The following is a 21,510-nucleotide window of genomic DNA, read 5'->3' as shown; positions in this document are numbered from 1 at the left end:
TTAAATAATAAAAGAAATATATAATTGTAAGTAGGTTTTTGACCTTTAAATAAACAGCTCTTATTGGATTACACTATTGGAGCCCTTTTTTCTTCACACACCCATCGTACCTGGCTGAGATCTATACGGGAGTCTGTCATGGCACTCATACATTCCCGGGATACAGCGAGAGTCCCAACGCTTGTTGATGACAACTTCTGGTATATTTTCTCATTGTTTCGACCACAAACAAACTGTATAACGAAATCTAGCTTGCTGATGAATCTGAGGGACAATGCCCCACATTTCCATAGTGATGAGGCACCTTTGTGTCCTTCTATTTATTAAACACGAACATTCTTGTTTCTTTCTGTTTCATAATTGATGGTGAAGAGAATTCCTTGTTTTTTTTTTCTTTTTAGTTCCTTACTGATTTATCAACATTTATTCACCACACTATGGACTTATCATCATGATAGGCGATGAAAAGTCTTATCACCGTATTTGCATAGTATTTTAGTTGTACACCAAACTGTTTGGCACCATAATGCTCATTGCTAAGGAAGAAACTTACTATTTGACTAACGATCAGCACAAATCTTGACACCTCCCTCCACTCCACCCTTGGTGGGGTACATAAAAAGAGGACTTGAGTAATGAGTCTCCACTGGATGAAGATTCTAGAACCTCGCATAATGGCAATGACTTTGGCAGGCCTGCTGGTGCTCTATGCACTGGTACCTTCTGGTGAGTAGTCCAATGATTGCAGACTTTTAATCATCTAACAATTATTGATTTTGTCCAATGTATACATTTTATTAATCATACTTAAAATGGTGATGTGAGATATAAACCATAATATGCACGGCATCTTCTTTAAATACTGTATATGCATCCTGTAAACATGTATTTACTGTAAATTTGCCCTTTTTAGTTCATTTTATTTAATGTCCTTTTATGCATTTTTTAAGATCACTTCCATTCGTTCAACATTGATGATTGATGATAATGTATGTTTAGATAACATATTGGAAGGTGAATATTTTGCAATCAAAACCGTTTGTCTAAAGTATAAAATTCCCCTTTAACCACTTGCTTACTGGGCACTTAAACCCCCCTCAGTCCCAGACCGATTTTCAGCTTTCAGCGCTGATGCATTTTGAATGACAATTGCGCGGTCATACAACACTGTACACAAATGAAATTTTTATCATTTTTTTCCCACAAATAGAGCTTTCTTTTGGTGGTATTTAATTACAGCTCAGAGTTTTATTTTTTGCTAAACAAACAAAAAAAGATGCAAAAAAAAAAAAAAATCATGTTTAATAGTTTGTTATAAAATTTTGCAAACAGGTCATTTTTCTCCTTCATTGAAGTGCGCTGATGAGGCGGCACTGATAGGCTGCACTGGTGGGCACTGATAGGCTGCATTGGTGGGCACTGATAGGCTGCACTGGTGGGCACTGATAGGCATAGTTAAGGCGGCACTAATAGGCACAGATAAGGCGGCACCGATGGGCACAGATAAGGCGGCATTGATGGGCAAAGATGGGCACAGATAAGATGGCATGGATGGGTGGCACGGATGGGTGGCACTAAGGGGCACTGATAGGTACCACTGATAGATGGGACTGGTGGGCACTGATAGGTGGCACTGATAGGTGGCTCTGATAGGTGGCACTGTTGGGCACTGATGGGCACTGAGTGGCACTGGTAGATGACACTGATGGGCACGGATATGTGGCACTGGGGTGCAGCACCTTTGTTGAGGCAGATTGTGGGCACTGCTGGGTGGCACTGTGGGCACTGCTGGGTGGCACTGCTGGGTGGCACTGTGGGCACTGCTGGGTGGCACTATGGGCACTGCTGGGTGGCACTGACGGGGGGCACTTATATTTTATTGAGGTGGCACTGGCAGGGGGCAGGTGGGCACTGGCAGGGCTGGCCATGATCGGGACTGATGTCCCGATCACAGCCACTGGTGATCGGCTCTTTTTTTCTCCTCGCGCTGTCAGTGCGAGGAGGAATAATAGCCGATTACCAGCTCCGTTGTATCACATGATCAGCTGTCATTGGCTGACAGCTGATCACGTGATAAGGGGTCGGGATCGACCCCTTGCTCGGAACGGTGATCAGACGAGTCTCATAGACTCGCCGATAACAGAGCGTGCCGCACGCGCCCCTCAGGGGGCGCGCAGGCCGCTCGTGCACGGGACGACGTCAATAGACGTCGTCCCAGCAAAGGAGGTCCGCGCTGTAGCCGTCATTCGGCTATAGCGCGGGTCTCAAGTGGTTAAAGTCCAACTGAAGCTAAAACATTTTTTTTTTTTTTTGGTTCTGAATTTCAATGAATAAAAAAATTTATCGAAATATTTCATATTTTAGGTACACCATTATCATGTGAATCATGCACATCCAAGAATTCCACACAGTGTAATGGCTCATTACAGAATTGCTCTTCACATTATGTATGTGCATCTGCCTACAGATATAACATCACCGGTAAGTGAAAGAATATGTAAACCCAACATTTCCTATTCCTGATATGTGCCTGCTGTACCATGTACTTGTATGAAAATGTATCCTGTTTTCTTAGTATTGCTCCCGTTGTGTGAAATCCCTTGTGTTCCTGTCAGTCCCTCTGTTTTCCTATTAAAAACTGACCACACTAGGTATTAGAGCTTAGCATGGTCAGTTCTCTAGCCTGGTCTCCTCCAATGATCAGACTTGTCCTGACACCCCCCCCCCCCCCCCATGTAAATGGGTATCGGGTACCATTGTATCCCTTACACATTTACCAAAAAGTGTCAAAAGACAGTTTTTGACAATTCCTTTAATAAAAAAAAATAAAAAGAATAAAAAAACGAAAATAAAAAAGCCTACCGTGATGTAAATCTATCTTCAATCACAGTGCGACGACCGAACAAAAAAAAAAAACCTGAAAAACTCTGCCTCGATGGGAGGCGTCCCCGCAGCTGCAACCGTTTATGTCACCGGGTGGCCCCCGCCCTCAGCTATATAATAGCTGTCATTGTGAAAAGGCTGCAGTCGGTGAGACGCCTCTCATTGAAGCGGAGTATTGTTTGTTTTTGTTTTTTCTCTGGTCCGTCGGCACTGTGATTGAAGATGGATGGACATTGCAAAATTTTTTATTTTTTTTTTAATAAAGGAATTGTCCAAAACCGTCTCCTGTCATTTTTACTTTTTTACATTTTTTTTGGTGAATGAGTAGGGGTACAATGCATCCTGATACCCATTCAGATAGGGGGGGCAGGATTTGGGGGCCCCCTTGTTAAAGGGGGCTTCCAGATTCTGATAAGCTCCCCGTCCGCATACCCCCAGAACCCCCGGGCAAGAGTTGTGGGAAAGAGGCCCTTGTCCCCATCAACATGAGGACAAGGTGTTTTGGGGGGACCCCAAAGCACCCTCCCCATGTTAAGGGCATGTGGCCTGGTAAGTTCAGGAGGGGGGGAGCACTTTCTTGTCCCCCCTCTCTTTTCCTGTGGCCTGCTAGGTTGCTTGCTCGGATAAGGGTCTGGTATGGATTTTGGGGGGACCCCACACCATTTTATTTTTATTTTTTGCCGCAGGTTCCTCTTAAAATCCATACCAGACCTGAAGGGCCTGGTAATGGGCTGGGGAGGGGAACTAACGACGTTTTTTTCCCAATGATTTTTACCTGTATTGCCGGGATTCGGCAATACATTACAGCTGCAAGCAGTTTTAAATGACATTTTTTTCCTTTAGAAATATAATTTTGCAGCTCTTATTCATTACACTATGTACAGCCACTATGTACGCAGTCATACATAGTGTGAGGCATGGACTTAGCCCCCTGAGCCATGATTGGCCAAAGGCACCCTGCCTTTGGCCAATCATGGCTCTCACAGCAGAGGGCACTGTGATTGGCCAAAGCATGCAGGTTAGGTGCAAGCTTTGGCCAATCAGCTGGTGTCAATGCACTGTGATCTCTCAGTGCATTGACAGTCTGGCAGTTCTATGGGTGTTCAAAGTTCCCGCGAATGCTCCATAATGTTCTAAATTCGGCGAACAAAGACTCAATGTTCGAGTTGAACATCGTGCTCACCCGTAATCCTAAACTAATCCTAAACTATTTTTTACATTTACGGTATGGGCCCAATTATTCAGCAATGATTTTGTAAATACTTAAAGTGGTGTGCCCATAAAAAAATAAAGAAAATTAAAAGTCAGCAGCTATACAAATACTGCAGCTGCTGACGTTTAATAATCGGACACTTACCTGTCCCAGGGTCCAGCGATGCGAGGGATTGAAAGCCCCGCTCGTCTTCCCCCTCCGTTCGGCGGCACCGGCATTGTAGCTGTGGGCGCCCCGGCTGTGAAGTCACCCACTGCGCATGCGCGAGCGGCGTCGTGCGTCGTGATTGGCCAGGCAATCATCTGGGACCTGTCACGTGTTCTAGATGATTGACAAGATGGAGGGGGCAGAGCTGATCCCTTCCTTCGCTGAGGGGAAATGACGTCAAGAGCCCAGGCACTGAAGGAGGCAGACTACGAGGGACCCCCTAGCAACAGCCATTTAGAGGTAAGTAAAAAAAGAAATTTTCCAAATTTTTTTTTTCTTTTTTTTAGGCACATTCATGTAATTTTTTTATTTTGTTTGGGTGGAACACCACTTTAAGATAACAAAGTGATAAATTCTGTACATTGGTTTTTGTTTGTTTTGTTTTTTTGTTACCAAAAATGGCTTTCTCTTGGCAATATTGTCAATATTTTATTCTTGATTGAACAATATTATATTTTTAAAACAAACATTGATCCAAAAAGATAAAAAAATCAAATTTTATTCTATATTTGTTCCATAATAATTTTATAATGACACTAAATTTTGCTGCTATTAGAAAGCAGTTCAAAGTTATTCACAAATGTAAAGGCTTTATTTTGTTCACTAAAAAATGTACATCTTAAAACAAAAGGTAAATAAAATCAAATAATAGCTAAGGGAAAAAGGGAGGAAGGATTAAATTAAGCCTGATTAGGGATAACAATGCGTTATAAGGGGTTAAAAAAAGAATATGGTATATTTATTTTTTACTTGCAAAGTTGTTTTTTTAAAGTGGTGGTAAGTCCTTACAACCAACTTTGACCTACAGGTAAGCCTAGCTTAAGGCCCAAGAAATATCTCCTAAACCTACACGGTTTAGGAGATATTTGCTGAAAGACAGGCACCGTAGACAGCTGCGCGCAGGCGCACTGAGCACGCCGCGGTCAACGGCGATATCACCGAATGACAGCGACGGAGCGAGACCCACCAAGAAGATGGATGCGCCGTACTACAGGGGACAGCGGTGACTTCGGTGGCACCTGTGTCAGGTAAGTGACACATAATGGACTACTATGAGATGCCTAGTAGTCCATTATGCTTTACCTTTGCAGGGAATGAAAGAGGAAGTAAACTCATCAGGGTTTACTTCCTCTTTAAATTACAGCATATACAGATCACAGGTTGCCCCCCTTTCAGGGGCGGACTGACAACTCATGGGGCCCCCGGGCAATAGGAGATTATGGGGCCCCCAGGCAATCAGAGATTATGGGGTCACGCAGTATACACAAACACACACACACACAGTATACAATCACACAGTATACACAAACACACAGTATACAATCACACAGTATACACAAACACACAGTATACAATAACACAGTATACACAGATATGTTTCTATTGGCTGAGAAGGTACTGGAAAGGTGGGGCAGCTATAATCTCAGGATTTTTAGACCAAAAGGATGTCGGTAAGGGACATTTCAGAGACAGATGTAAAAAAAAAAAACACAAATTTTTACATACTGTCCCTGGTTTTACTGAGGCTGGCAACCTTGATGGGGCCCCCTAGTGGCATAGGGCCCTCGGGCAGTGCCCGAGTGGCCCAATGGTCCGTCTGCCCCTGCCCCCTTTTAATTTGCTACAACTGAACCAGAGTACTTACGAAAAAAACACAAACACACAGTATACAATCACACAGTATACACAGACATGTTTCTATTGGCTGAGAAGGTACTGGAGAGGTGGGGCAGCTATAATCTCTGGATTTTTAGACCAAAAGGATGTCGGTAAGGGACATTTCAGAGACAGATGTAAAAAAAAAAACCCACAAATTTTTACATACTGTCCCTGGTTTTACTGAGACTGGCAACCCTGATGGGGCCCCCTAGTGGCATAGGGCCCTCGGGCTGTGCCCAAGTGGCCCAATGGTCCGTCCGCCCCTGCCCCCTTTTGATTTGCTACAACTGAAACAGAGTATTTACGAAAAAAACAATAATGGAATTACTACATTGTAACTTTCATAGCTTGTTCTGTGAGTGCCAATATATACAGGGGCAGCTAAATTTGTTTCCGTGAATTTCTGATAAATATGACCAATGAGCTTCAGGGGAGGAGGAGGAGCAAAACATACTACACCCATCCAAAGTATTCTGATAAAGTTTTTTTTTTTTGAATGCCCAAGGTCCAAACCTAGTTAAACTTATCACAAACCTTAGAATTTAAAACGGAGTATAAGTTGAAAAAAAGGGAAAAGGACGGATGAGCTCCCGATTTGGTCTGAAGCCATGGTTGGATCAAATTTTGGTGGGTTGGAGGTTTTGGCAAATGGCTAAGCCATGGGTGGTGTATAACATACCTACTTCACAAAACAACATAAAACTGGCTTACGTGGCAGCGCAGAGATGTTTTGACTCTTCAACTTTGTATTTATTATTTTATCAGGGGAAACGGCTGAACTTAGTGTTATCCGAACATGTGCTCCACAAGACGCATGCAATGTCTCCGGAAGTGTGAGTGCAATCGGGCAAAACATCACCATAGGAATAAGTTGCTGTAATGAAAGTGGTTGTACCCCTTTGATACCACAACGTAAGTAATTTGCCACTCTGTTTTGTTCCTGCGTTTTTTTCTAGGTCTTCATAGTTGAGTAAAGTTTCTTTCTTGGATATTGGCTGGTTGTTAAAAAAGTTCATCTCCTGTCTCCATGAAAAAAAATTATTCATTTTTTTTTTCTCAAAGGGGTTGTAAACCCTCAAGGTTTTTTACCTCAATGCATTCTATGCATTGAGGTGAAAAAAGTCCTGTAATACTGGAGCCCCCCCCCCCCCGAGCCCTCATTTTAATTACCTGTATCCCCTCTATCTCGCGCCGGGGGATGAGCACACCAGCAAAAGCCGTTGTCTCAGGTCCTGATTGGATGGATTGATAACGCGGGGCAGCCATTGGCTCCCGCTGCTGTCAATCAAATCCAATGACCAGGGGGCGGGGCCGAGTCCAGCTTCTACGTCTATTCACACAGAAAGCAGGACTCGACCCCGCCCCCTGGTCATTGGGTTCGATTGACAGCAGCGGGAGCATGCCCACACAGGTGTCCATGAAAGAGAATACTTTCTCAGACAGGGCACTCCAGAAGGGGAGGAGCCAGGAGCTCCACGAGGGACCCCAGAAGGGGAGGATCAGGGCCACTCTGTGCAAAACTGCAGAGCGGGTGTAAGTATGACATGTATGTTTTTTTGTTGTTTTTTTTTTAAAACCCTGGACTTTTACAAGTCCTTCAAGGTTAGATGTTCTTCATTCATAAGAATAGTGTGAATAAGGAAGATAACATTATTGCCACTAGGTGGAGCTGACGATCATAGTAACTATGTACTTATTTTCTACATTCTCCAGATAGTGTCTATAATGCAGTATCTTCCTGATTCATGCTATTATGACACCCCAAGCACAGATGTCTCAGGGAATACACTTTCTTCTCTCAGGGAGCTTTCCATTTGGGTATGGACCAGCCAGGCTGCATTCTGCCCATCGTGGCAGATACTATTAGCATCTTCAAGTCTTTAGACCAGTGATGGCAAACCTTGGCACCCCAGATGTTTTGGAACTACATTTTCCATGATGCTCATGCACTCTACAGTGTAGTGGAGCATTATGGGAAATGTAGTTCCAAAACATCTGGGGTGCCAAGGTTCGCCATCACTGCTTTAGACCATTGTTACAGATTGTAAGTGGCTCCGGTTGAGCGCGCCTTCCAGCTGGGCCTGGTTGTGCTGTGCTGAACTTTTCTACAATATATAACGCTTCAGCCTAGCTTGGACTCTTTGTGTTTACTGCAAGCCATACCATGCTGCATCTTCCCACATGTCCACCATTAAAGACCACAGACCCCCGAGTACAGACCTCTCCCACCAGTACAGCTTTATCTCTCTCCCCCCTCAGTACAGACCACAGACCTCCCAACACAGACATTTACCTTCCTTAGTACAGACCACAGACCTCTCATACAGAACCCCCCTCCAGTAAAGACCACCGACCCCCCCCCTCCTGAAGTCCATTTACCAGACCCCAGATACAATGGCATGGCCAAGGGAGGGGGAAGTCCTCATCAGCAGGGCTGGACTTACCATTGGGCTTGACTGGGCTCAAGCCCATGGGCCCCACCCAATAGGGGGCCCGCAGGCCCTGCTGAGATACATAGCCGAGTGTACTTGGCTTGGCTCAGCTCCGCTCACAGTCACGCCCAGTCCCGCCCTATGATGAACATAATACAGGGACTGGGCGTGACTGTGAGCTGAGCCGAGTACACTCGGCTACTCTCGGCTCCGCTCGGGACTGCGAGAGGAACCGAGAGCCGCCGAGAGCATCCGAGAGGACCCGAGAGCCGCCGAGAGCCACCACTGAGAAGACCCGAGAGCCGCCGAGATACACAGGCTCTGTCTCTCGGCGGTGCCATTTTTAAACTTCAAGACTGCAATGACAAAGCTGCAAATGACACTGGGGCAAGGCTGCAAATGACAAGGCTACACTGACAAGGCTGCAATGACACTGGACAAGGCTACAGATGGATGAGCAAGGCTGCAAATGGACACTGATAAGGCTGCATTGATGGGCATTTAAATCAAATTTTTTTCCTTAATCTTCCCTCCTAAAAGATTTTTTCCTTAAAATTCCCTCCTAAACTTGGGGTGCGTGTTATACGCCGCCACGTGTTATACACCGATAAATGTGGTAATGTATACAAGGTAGGGTCCGAAAGTGGATCAAGCCCAGGGGCCCCCGCCACCCTAAGTCCTGCCCTGCTCATCAGTGTTATGTGATACTACATATCAGAGCCAAGAAAGCTACCATGTATAGGGGTTTGAACAAGTTCCCTCAAAAAGAGGACTGTCAATTGAAAATTGGGACTAACGGGATCCGTACATGGTCAGACGAGTCACAAAAGCCAAGCATTTTGAAAAAAAAAAAGAGCCGAGCCCCGATTCTATAAAAGGGTGGGCTCACAGCAGCCATATTGTCAGCGTATGTTGGAGCTGTTAGCCATATTAGGTAAGTCTCAATCGTTACCCACCAAAATGTATAAAAAAAAATGTCCTAACCAAAACCGAAAATAAAAAAGTGTTGGCTGGAGAACTACCATAACTACATTGAACTAAATTTGTACTATTTATGTTGTACAGAGGGATCAGAAACTGCCAAACCCAATGGTGTCCAATGTGAATCGTGTGTATCATATGACTCCGACTCTTGTAAGACCACTAACACCTTGAAGTGCAGCGGAGATGAGACCAAGTGTGTGAACTATCCAACCATAACGTCCTCAGGTAACTCAATACATTTTTAGTGCATAATAAATTTATCAAACACAAGACATGATAGAAGTTTTCCTTTCTAATTTAACTTTTATGCCGCGTACACACGATCGGAATTTCCGGCCAGAAAAAGACAGATGAGAGCTTTTCATCGGAAAATGCGACCGTATGTACGCTCCACCGGAATTTAGCTGTCAGAATTTCCGCCAGCCAAAAATTGATAGCATGTTCTCAATTTTCCAGACGGAAAAACTTTCTATCGGTAATTCCGATCATGTGTATGCAATTCCGACACGCCAAAAATCGCGCATTCTCAGATTCAACTACGAGACGGAAGCTATTGGCTACTGGCTATTGAACTTCCTTTTTCTAGTCACGTCGTACGTGTTGTACGTCACCGCGTTATAAATGATTGGAATTCGATGTGATCGTGTGTAGGCAAGACAGCTTGAGCCGAATCCCGTTGGAATTCCGCCGGGAAAACCATCAGAGCTTTTTCTGATGAGAATTCCGATCGTGTGTACGCGGCATTAGAAGTGGAATTTGGTGTACCAGTGATGAGTAAGGATGAGCTTGGGTTTGGTCCAAACCTGTAAGTTTTGTGTCATTGCTGGGTCAATGAGCTGTAGGCAGAAGATTTCCCACTCCACAACTGCACATAGAAAAAGGGATGGGGATGCTCATGACATAACTGTCCTAATATAACCATGTGCCCATATTATTGGGCAGCACAGTGGTGTAGTGGGTAGCACTCTCACCTAGCAGTGAGAAGGGTCGTTGGTTCAAATCCCAACCACGACACTACCTGCCTGGAGTTTGCATGTTCTCCCTGTGCCTGCGTGGATTTCCTCCGGGTACTCCAGTTTCCTCCCACAATCCAAAGACATGCAGGTAGGTTAAATTGGCTTCTGTCCAAAATTGGCCCCAGCCAGTATATGAATGGGGACCTAGGCTTGTGGGCTCCTTGATCAGGGACTGATGTGAGTGTGCGATGTACAGGGATAGGGACAATTGTAGACACTCACTCAGGTTGAACTGGATGGACTGGTGTCTTTATTCTAACTTACTAACTATGAAGTCAATTACACCGGATATAGAAAAGAATAACCCCCTTAAAAATAATCACACTGTGTTGCTTTGCAGCCTGAAATTAAGACAGACACGTTTTTTGTTTTATCCAGCTGTATTTACTGTGTGTGCAACTTATAGCATCCAAGTGAAAGATATAACAACCAACATGAGTTTGAAAAAGGACCACCCCCTTGTTTCAGTATTTAGTTGAACCACCTTTTGCTTTAAATACAGCCTTTAGTCTGTTGGGAGATGTCTCTGCTAACTTTGCACATCTAGACTTTGCAATATTTGCCCGCTCTTCTTTGCAGAACTGCTCAAGTTCAGTTCAGCTTAATGGTTACCATTTGGGGACTGCAGTCTTCAAGACATTCAACATATTTTCAATGGGGTTTAAGTCTGGGCTCTGACTAGGCCATGAAGGACATTCACCCATTTCTCCTCCAACCACTGTGTGGTCATTGTTGGTGTGTGTTTTGGGTCATTGTCATGCTGGAAGGTAAACCTTCTTCCCATTGACATCTTTCTGGCAGACGGCAGCAGATCTTCCTCCCCTCCATTTTTCCTTCTATCCTGACAAGTAGTGATGGGCCGAAACACCCCCTGGTTCAGTTCGAACTAGAACTCTGAAACAGGGAAAAAGTTTGGACTCGCAAACTCTATGTAAAAAAGTCTATGTCTAGGTCTATGTCCGCAAAGTCTATGAGATCCGAACATGAAAACTCAAAAGCCCCCATTTTGAAGACTGATATGCAGGTTATTGGCCATAAAAAGTGCATGGGGACCCGGGTACTGCCCTGGTGGACATGTATCAATGCAAAAAAAAAAAAAAAACCTTTAAAAATATTGTTTTTAAAGAGCAGTGATTTTAATGATTCTTAAATTGAAAAAATAAAAATGAAAAATTCCTTTAAATTTAGTGCCTTTAGTCTGCCTGTAAGGTTGCACATCTGTACCATGTATGGAACCTCCTGCAGCAAAACTGACATACAGTATGTAAAGAGAAAAAATATTAAATTTTACAGTTAAAGTTATTTTCCCGGCTGCAAGCCATTGCGAGCAATAAAGGAAAAAGAACAAACAATGGCGTGGGGTCCCCCTCAATGCATACCAAGCCCTTTGCGTCTAGTATGGATTTAGGGGAACCCCATGCCAAAATTAAGAAAAAAAAATGGCATGGGGCTCTGAGCACCCCACTCCTGAACCGTTCCAGGCAACATACCCTCAACATGGGGGGGTTGCCCCCACCCAAAAGCACCTTGTCCCCATGTTGATGGGGACAAAGGCCTCTTCTGCACAACCCTGGGCGGTGGTTGTGGGGGTCTACAGGCGGGGGGCTTAGAGGGTTAGGAGAAACCTGCTTGTGAGAGCTTACAATCTAAAAGAGAGTGGCAAGGGATGCAAAAAGTGTTAAAGTAGAACTTATTTTTCCATTTTGGATAGAGTAAGGGAGGGTTATAATCTCTGAAAGGTTTTTTTTTTTCACCATCTGTATCCAATTGCGGAGATTTCCCTTCACTTCCTGTCCCATAGCCAAACAGGAAGTGAGAGATAATCCCTGCAAATTAAGGGAATCTCTAGGGCACACCCAGATCACCAGAATCAGTGTCCCCATTGGGAGATTTGCTCTCTATTGCTTTCCTGGGGACAACCCAAAATTTGGGATTTTCTTTTACGTTCGCTTTCAATGATAATGGTAAACAGGACAAATCAAGAGGTGGAATCTCCATAAGGGGGTACAGACAGCAATACAAACTGATAAGTGTTCTAATGCCTCTCCACTCTATCCAAAACAAAAAAAAAAAGTTATGCCTTTAGGTATACTTTAAGGAGCTGATGGAGAACGTAAAAGTTCAGTGGTTAGGTGGAAGTGATTATCAGAAGTGATTTGCTGATGAACAGCCACATGGAGGGTCTGGATTTGCTCTTCAATGAACTGAGGTATTTAAACATTGATGTTTTTCAGGTATCGGCATCGATTTTCAGTGAAAGTAGGAGAAGACATTAGTGTTCAGTTAATGGGGCAAGGGGCAGATTTTTAATGAAGGGGGGTAAGGTAAACAGTTAACCTTTGGTGTTCAGATGGTGGAACTGAAGAAACCTATTTAATAAACAGTGGAATGTCTTCAACATCACAGGCATGCAAAGGTTCTCATTTACTTAGGTCATGGTATATCTAGTATCAGTTGACAACAAGGCCGCTGCCCGGGCACCATCAGTTCAAAAGGGGGACTTAGGCACCTACAGAGCAGGAGGGCCGGTGTTCTGACAAAATCTGTCCCCCCATCGGATAGTGTCCGCCTCGTACTGTGCAGGCACAGAACTTACGCAGTACAGAGGACAAGGAGACTCCAAAAGTCTCAGAAGATGAACAGCGCCTGCGCACTGAGTCCAGGTTCAAGCCCCACCATCCAAGTGGACATATGATAGCACCTAGTAACAGGGCCCCCTCGCGGACTTGCTTTGCCCGCTCTGCAATTTTTTATTCTAACTCTATGTCCACTTGGATGGTGGGACTTGAACCTGGAGCCACAAGGAGACTCCGAAAGTCTCAGAAGATGAACAGCGCCTGCACACTGAGTCCAGGTTCAAGCCCCACCATCCAAGTGGACATATGATAGCACTTAGTAACAGGGCCCCCTCGCGGACTTGCTTTGCCCGCTCTGCAATTTTTTATTCTAACTCTATGTCCACTTGGATGGTGGGGCTTCAACCTGGAGCCAGTGCGCAAGCGCTGTTCATCTTTGGAGACCCAATCTGTGCAAGAGCAGTACAGGGCAGACACTAATCGACACAACACCGGCTGTACTATCTTCTATTGTAGACACAGATCCTCTTCTGCGTCAGATCCTCTTCTGCCCCCCCCCCCCCCCACAGTGCTGCCAGCTTCTCTTCCTCTTTCTCTGGTTGCACTGCAGGGGGATTGGTCATAGCACATGCGCCCTTTCCATCTGCTGCTCAGGCCCCTTGTGTGCCCCCTGTGTGCCCCCTTCTCCCGGCAGCATTTCCGGATTTACTCCTCTTCAGCCGGCATCTGCTGGGTGTTGTTTCAGGATAGAGGGCGGGGTAAAGGGCCGGTAAATATATAATTTACTGGCCCCTTCCTTTCCTGAAGGAACACAGTGAGCGATTGGTGCCAGTCACTCCTGTGTCCATTCATCACTGAAGCACAGTAAACTGAGCATTTCCTATTCATTCATCTGTGCTGCTGAGGCTGCAGAGAAATGGACTGATAAATCTATGTCCTCAGTCATTTTCGGCCATGGAAGGCCTTGTCAGGTAAGCTGCATGGGGCCCAATGATTTCTAACAGCAGCCCTGGTTGGCCACATACAACTCAACTTGACCTAGACCAATTTATTGTGATTACTTACAACTAAATCTGTCCGTTACGTAATATTGAGAGGTATAATTGTGTAATAATTATCTGTCTCTACAGGTTCTCAAAACATGACTGTTCTAACTCGTGGCTGTGGCACTGAAGGACTGTGCACGACCCAAAGCTATTACAGTTCTATCCAAGATGGCAAAACTGAAAGAGGTTTTACCTGTTTGATTTACATTTCCAGTGGGGGAAACGACATTACTGGTCCCACCATGTTGGTTGTCAGTGTTCTCCTTGTACCTACTGTAATTCTTAAGTTGCTCCTTTTTAACAATAACTAAGAGTCTTCTGCTGAGTATCTTCAAGCATGGAATATCCTTTTCTACGATGACGTCACAATGTCAAAATATTCCATTGGAGTGGCTTATGATAATCTTTTACTAAAAAAGGTGCTTAAAGGGACAGTTCACCTAAAACTGATATCTCTGTTTTAGGTAGATCCCAGAGACATAATCTAGCCAATATTTTTTTTTTCTTCTATCCGGGAACTCTATTGATGAGATCTCTGCACATCTTCTGTAGCCGTTATGATGGGTTCCCAACATGGGGAGAATATGGAGAATGTAGCAGAGACCCGAAACAGGTCCTGCTGATTTGCCCCAGGTTCAGGTGTTGACAGTCTTATGCCCCGTACACGTGGTCAGATTTTCCGACGGGAAATGTGCGTTTGGATCACGTTGTCGGAAAATCCGACCGTGTGTGGGCTCCATATCGGACTTTTTCCGTCGGATTTTCCGACGCACAAAGTTTGAGAGCAGGATCTAAAATTTTCCGACAACGAAATCCGATCGCATAAATTCCGATCGTGTGTAGACAATTCTGTCGGACAAAGTGCCACCTATGCGCAGAATAAGTTACGAGACGAAAGCTATTGGCCCCGTTTATAGGCCCGACGTAACGTGTTTGACGTCACCTCGTTCAGAACGATTGGATTTTCCGACAACTTTGTGCAACCGTGTGTATGCAAGACGAGTTTCGGCCAAAATCTGTTGGAAAAAAGTCCAACGGATTTTGTGGTCGGAAAAAATCCAAAGGATTTTGTGGTCAGAAAAAAATCCAACGGATTTTGTGGTCGGAATGTCCGACCGCGTGTACAGGGCATTACAATTCAATGACCAGGCAGGTCTTTGTATTTTATTGCTGGTTTAACTTGTTTATGTATTCAAGACGAGTTTCGGCCAAAATCTGTTGGAAAAAGTCCAACGGATTTTGTGGTCGGAAAAAATCCAACTGATTTTGTGGTCGGAAAAAATCCAATGGATTTTGTGGTCGGAATGTTTCCGACCGCGTGTACAGGGCATTACAATTCAATGACCAGGCAGGTCTTTGTATTTTATTGCTGGTTTAACTTGTAACGTGTAGGGAAGCTGTGTGATACCACACCTCCCAAAATTTTGAGATGGGAATGAGGGACACCTACTTGCAAACGTATGTAGGCATGGGACACGCCCACCCGACACACCCTCTTAAAGGAGAATTAACCAAAAAAAAAAAAGGTTAATTAAATCTACAATCTTTTTTTTTACCACTCTTATTCCTTTATATCTGCTTTTAAAATTTACAAATGTAGCAATTTAGAATTTGGATGAAAGGTTTAGCACTGGGAAATACTTTTTGAAAGATAAAAAATAAATTTTATATACAACTCTATAGATCAGACCAAATTGAGGGCCAAATGAGGAGGAAAGAGGGACGTTGCTCCAGTTTAGGGACAGTCCCTCGAAATCAGGGACAGTTGTAATACTCCAAAATTTAGTTCACAATGTAACTGGAGGACAGTCTCTGCCGTGTCTACTCTCTTCAGGGAAATCTCTTTCTTTGCAGCTGCTAGGAACACAAGCAATCCTGGGACCCCAAGGAAAGGCAAGTCCCAATTTTGCAACACTGATGCAGTCACACAAGGGATTAATACAGCAAACAGTCATTAGAATCCTACCCCCCAGGCCTCTACTCTCAGTGTCTCCAGATACTTGGACACCTTTCTTCCATTATTGGCCAGACACTTCCCCTGTGAGCCCCCAGATCAAATCCTCAGTGAACCCCCTTTGATTTTGCTCTGACTGCTTCCAGAAAATGGGTCCCCAGCTCTCACTGAGCTGGGACCTCGATTAAATCCTGACAATAGGCCCATGATATCCCCTTTGGGTGGACTGACCCTTTTATAAAGAGCACCTGTCATTTTGAAAAAAAATATTATACATATAAAAAATAGATATAAATATATACTGCTAAGGTGAGTGGGAACAGTTGGATTTATGCTTTCGTTTTCAATCAGAATTTTTTTTTCTATAGCTTGCAGTGCATCAAACCTCCAATATGAAATAACCTATCTTCTATATCTTTGAAATCTTGGCTTTGGTAGCCTTTAAGGCTTGGTTCACACTTGTGTGGGTGGTTCCCACTGCAACTCCTCCCCTGTTCCTGCAGCCGCAACCACCTGCACAGAAAAATGCAGGAGACGTGAGCGGATGCCATAAATTGCAGCAGCCGCTTCCTGCACTGGGAATCGCACTGCACTTGCTGCTTCTGTGCGGGCTGTGATTTAAAAAATGGAGCAGAGACTTTTTCACTGCGTTTTCAGGAGGCAGGGCAGCCCATTGAAACGAGCGGGCAGCCGTACCCACACAAAAGGCGTGTGAACCAGGCCTAAATACCTACGTTATCAGAAATCTTCATTCTATGCAGATATACTATAACAGGGGTCCCACTGGGCAACAGACTGATGCAGGGGTCCCCAAACGCTGGTCCATGGTTGTTGCCCGGGCCGCACAGCAGGAGGTAAGCAGAGCCCACAGTCGCCACTCGCCGTCTGCTGTGCTTCAATGCCACTTAGCCTGTGTGTCCTCTCTCGCATCTCCCACCCGCCCATCGATGTCACCCTATCAGCAGGGCGGGGAGCAGCTGGAGATCGGCATGGAGAGCGGGAGTCTCTTCATATTAACAAGCTTGTTAACATGATAAGTTGGGCAGCTCCCGCCCTTTATCCAGATCTGCAATTCCTCCCACCCCCTGCCCTGGTGATAGGATGACCCCGATGGGTGGGTGGCAGATGCGGGAGAGGACACAAGGACTGATTGGTGCCAAAAAAGGTTGGGGATCGCTTTACTATAAGACACAAATGAATGTATCTCTGCAATCATTAAAGAGGAAGTAAGCCCTGATAGATTTTACTTCCTCTTTTGTTTCCTGCAAAACCTGAATAGTAAAAGCATAATGGGCTAGTATGCATCGCATACTAGCCCACTATGTGGCACTTACCTGCAAACAATACCCACACTGTCCCCGCTGCAAGAAGCATCCATCTTCGACCCTCTTCCTCCCGGGGGCCCAGGGACATTGGTTGTTTGACTGGCCGCAGCCACGTAACGCCACTCCCGCACATGCGATGCGCGCCAGAGCTGTCAGTCACGGCACACGCTCGGGAAGAAACGGTACGACATCATCGGCGCCCTACATGGTAAATATCTCCTAAACGGCGCACATTTAGGAGATATTTCCACTACCTATAGGTAAGCCTTATTCTAGGCTTACCTATAGGTAAAAGTCACAATCAGGGGGTATACAACCGCTTTAATAAATCGTTAAACATATTTTTTTTGCATAAATATACACAAGAGGCCGCAAATGCCTAGTGTATTACCACAAAAAAAAATAACATAACAGTGTTATACTCACAAAGTAGGAATAAAATCAAGCTTGTCAGATACAACGCTACAACTAGAAATGGTGACGACTCTACGGCCGCATGGCGGAAAATCGTACGCGTTTCTGGGGACAGACTCCCTGCCCTGAGAAAGAGGGTCTGTCCCCCGAAATGCGTAAGCTTTTCCACTGTGTGGCCATAGAGTCACCCGCCTTACTAGTTGGAGCATTGTATAAAAAAAAAAAACTTGATTTTATTCCTACTTTGTGAGTATAACACTGTTATGTGTGCTTTCAATAAGTGTTTTTTTTTGTTTTATTTGGTAATGCACTAGGCGTTTGCGCCCTCCTGTGTATATTTTTTGCTGTGTTTGGAAGGACCGGCCAGTCCAAGGAGGGCTTCCTCTCTTAAACCATTGCCTACCATAGTCCTGTTGTATGGGGCAGTCTAATGCCGCGTACGCGCGATCGGAATTCCGGCCAGAAAAAGACAGATGAGAGCTTTTGATCGGAAAATGCGACCGTGTGTATGCTCCATCGGAATTTAGCTGTCCGAATTTCCGCCAGCCAAAAATTGAGTGCATGTTCTCAATTTTCCAGACGGAAATTCCGATCGTATGCATGCAATTCCGACACGCCAAAAATCACGCATGCTCAGATTCAACTACGAGACGGAAGCTATTGGCTATTGAACTTCCTTTTTCTGGTCCCGTCCTACGCGTTGTACGTCACCGCGTTCTAAACTATCGGAATTGAGCTTGAGTGGAATTTCCATCGGAATTCCGTCGGGAAAACCATCAGAGCTTTTTCCGACTAGAATTCCGATCGTGTGTACGCGGCGCTAGGCATGGAGCGCTGGATGGTGTTTTTGGTTTGTCTGGATATTTTTATTGCAAGAAAAAAATCTGACTTGGTATTAGTCGAATAGCCCTCCCAGTACAGCAGGGCTGGAGTGTGAGAAGAAGAAGCAGCACAAGGAACCAATCCGTTCATATGCCAAGAAGATGCATGCTGACGGGAGGAGAGAGAGAGTAATGGCAGAGAGATGAGCTTATCTTCTGTGTTGATTCTCCCTTCACTGTCCAGTTACAGGCTGGGGCAGATCTAGGCCAGTGATGGTGAACCTTGGCACTGCAGATGTTTTGGAACTTCATTTCCCATGACGCTCGTGCACTCTTCAGTGTAGTGGAGCATCATGGGAAATGTAGTTCCAAAACATCTGGGGTGCCAAGGTTCACCATCACTGATCTAGGCTAACCTGGGCTCAGGGAAAGTAGGTTGAGTGACTGAGAACATCTAGTGGTAGACAAAGGGTACTGCAGGAAAAAAAAAAAAAAAAACTCTGGAAACATTTCAGCAAAAGCTGGTTCTGGTATTTTATATTTTAATGGGCTCTTCATTTGTATTTTGTTTTTTTTTTGTTTTTCTTAAGTTCTGCTTGAAGTTAAGGGCACCAAATCCATGAAGTTCTGCTTTGTGATTTCTATGCTGATGTTTTTGAGATTTACTGTATATATTTATTATATTTATATATTATATATATTTACTGTATATTTCTAAAAATATAATTTATGCATTTTTCTAAATAAAATTATTATTATATATTATTATATTATTATGTTCCTGATCTACTGTTGGATTATTATCTGTATTTATGACTATCTGCAAAATAAAAGTGTCAAAATAAATCACTCTGCTTTTTTCTTTACTGCAAGTTCAAACCAACGTAAGCCTTGCTTTGTGTACACAACGCCTGTCTGCAGTCTGTCTGGTTCTTGCCCAGAGGCTACCGAGGTTTAAATGTATCTTCTTATAAAGAGGCATTAAACAACCCAAACGCTAATGCCCCGTACACGCGGTCGTTAATTCCGACGGAAAAGGTCAGATCGGATTATATTGTCGGAAAATCCGATCGTGCGTGGGCTCTATCAGACTTTTTCCATCGGAAATTCCAACGGAAAAAAATTTGAGAGCGGGAACTAAAATTTTCCGACAAAAAAAAAATCAGATCGGACTTTTTCCGATCATTTGTAGAGAATTCCGACGGACAAAGTGCCGCGCATGCTGAGATTAAATTACGAGACCAAAGCTATTGGCTACTGGCCTCTACGTAGTCCCGTCGTACGCAAACGAACGTCATTACGTTCCGAACGATTTTCCGACAACTTTGTATGACCGTGTGTACGCAACACCAGTTTTGAACAAAATCTGTGGGAAAAAACGGATTTTGTGCTTGGAATGTCCAACCGTGTGTACGGGGCATTACATTTATTATAATGCAGCCTGTTGATTCCCAAATGTGATGGCTGCATTAGTTTTCTTTTTTTTTTTTTTTTTACTTTCTTTCTTCTATTTTCCTCTGGTGATCTGGCCAGTAAGTCTATTTATTTGATTTTATTTACTTTTTCACTGTTTAAAAAAAAAAGAAAAAAAAAATTGTCACTTTTATTTCTTTTTTTTTATATTTCACAAACACTTTTATTTCTATTATAAGGAATGTAAACATCCCTTGTAATTGGTTAGTTTTCCTTTTTTTTTCCTTTTTTTTTTTTTTTTATTATTTCACAAACACTTTATTTCTATTATAAGGAATGCAAACATCCCTTGTAATTAGTTATTTTTCCTTTTTTTTTTCTTTTTTTTTTTTTTTTACTTTCTTTCTTCTATTTTCCTCTGGTGATCTGGCCAGTAAGTCTATTTATTCGATTTTATTTATTTTTTCACTGTTTAAAAAAAAAAGAAAAAAAAAATTGTCACTTTTATTTCTTTTTTTTTTTTAAATTTCACAAACACTTTTATTTCTATTATAAGGAATGTAAACATCCCTTGTAATTGGTTAGTTTTCCTTTTTTTTTTCTTTTTTTTTTTTATTATTTCACAAACACTTTATTTCTATTATAAGGAATGCAAACATCCCTTGTAATTAGTTATTTTTCCTTTTTTTTTTTTTCTTTTTTTTTTTTTTTTACTTTCTTTCTTCTATTTTCCTCTGGTGATCTGGCCAGTAAGTCTATTTATTCGATTTTATTTATTTTTTCACTGTTTAAAAAAAAAAGAAAAAAAAATTGTCACTTTTATTTCTTTTTTTTTTTTTTTTATTTCACAAACACTTTTATTTCTATTATAAGGAATGTAAACATCCCTTGTAATTAGTTAGTTTTCCTTTTTTTTTTTTTTTTTTTTTTCTACTTTCTTTCTTTTATTTTCCTCTGGTGATCTGACCAGTAAGTCTATTTATTTGATTTTATTTATTTTTTCACTGTTTAAAAAAAAAAGAAAAAAAATTGTCACTTTTATTTATTTTTTTTTTTAATTTCACAAACACTTTTATTTCTATTATAAGGAATGTAAACATCCCTTGTAATTAGTTAGTTTTCCTTTTTTTTTTTTGACTTTCTTCTATTTTCCTCTGGTGATCTGGCCAGTAAGTCTATTTATTTGATTTTATTTATTTTTTCACTGTTAAAAAAAAAAAAAAAATGTCACTTTTATTCCTATTATAAGGAATGTAAACATCCCTTGTAATAGAAAAAAAGCATGACAGGTCCTCTTAAATATGAGATGTGGGGGTCAAAAAGATCTCAGATCTCATATTTGTACTAAAATGCAATAAAAAAAATAAAGAAAAATTGTCATTTGAAAAAATGACATTGAAAAAATGTCACTTTAAGACGTATGGGCGGAGGTGATGTCCTGCTATGGTATGGAGACGGGGGGGGGGGGGGCATCTTCCCCTCACTCGTCTCCATACCCAGCCAGGACAAGGACCCGCCGATGGCTCCGGTAAGTGGCGGAGAGCACAGGAGAGCGGCGTCCTTTTTT

At 43.1% G+C, this 21,510-nt stretch overlaps 1 protein-coding gene across 1 annotated transcript; it reads left to right on the top strand.

The window, feature by feature from the left end:
• The first annotated feature begins 617 nt into the window (after positions 1-617).
• LOC143933574 (phospholipase A2 inhibitor NAI-like) lies at positions 618-17,765 on the top strand. Its single transcript, XM_077456521.1, has 5 exons — positions 618-726; positions 2,365-2,481; positions 6,728-6,874; positions 9,460-9,603; positions 14,101-17,765. The coding sequence occupies exons 1-5, from the start codon at positions 636-638 to the stop codon at positions 14,325-14,327; spliced, it is 726 nt and encodes a 241-aa protein (XP_077312647.1). The 5' UTR covers positions 618-635; the 3' UTR covers positions 14,328-17,765.
• Positions 17,766-21,510: the final 3,745 nt, after the last annotated feature.

Source organism: Lithobates pipiens, unplaced genomic scaffold, assembly GCF_037356315.1.
Source record: "Lithobates pipiens isolate NorthernLeopardFrog02 unplaced genomic scaffold, aLitPip1_a1.2 Scaffold_27, whole genome shotgun sequence".
Classification (NCBI taxonomy): Eukaryota; Metazoa; Chordata; class Amphibia; order Anura; family Ranidae; genus Lithobates; species Lithobates pipiens.
Note: the sequence above shows the minus strand (reverse complement) of the source record. Positions and strands in the feature narration are given on the sequence as shown.

Bases quoted from the DNA above. Each gene is read 5' to 3' on its own strand.
- LOC143933574 (XM_077456521.1), top strand. From the start codon at position 636: ATGAGTCTCCACTGGATGAAGATTCTAGAACCTCGCATAATGGCAATG. The intron at 727-2,364 runs GTGAGTAGTCCA...TTCATATTTTAG, and splicing joins CTATGCACTGGTACCTTCTG to GTACACCATTATCATGTGAA. The intron at 2,482-6,727 runs GTAAGTGAAAGA...TTATTTTATCAG, and splicing joins CTACAGATATAACATCACCG to GGGAAACGGCTGAACTTAGT.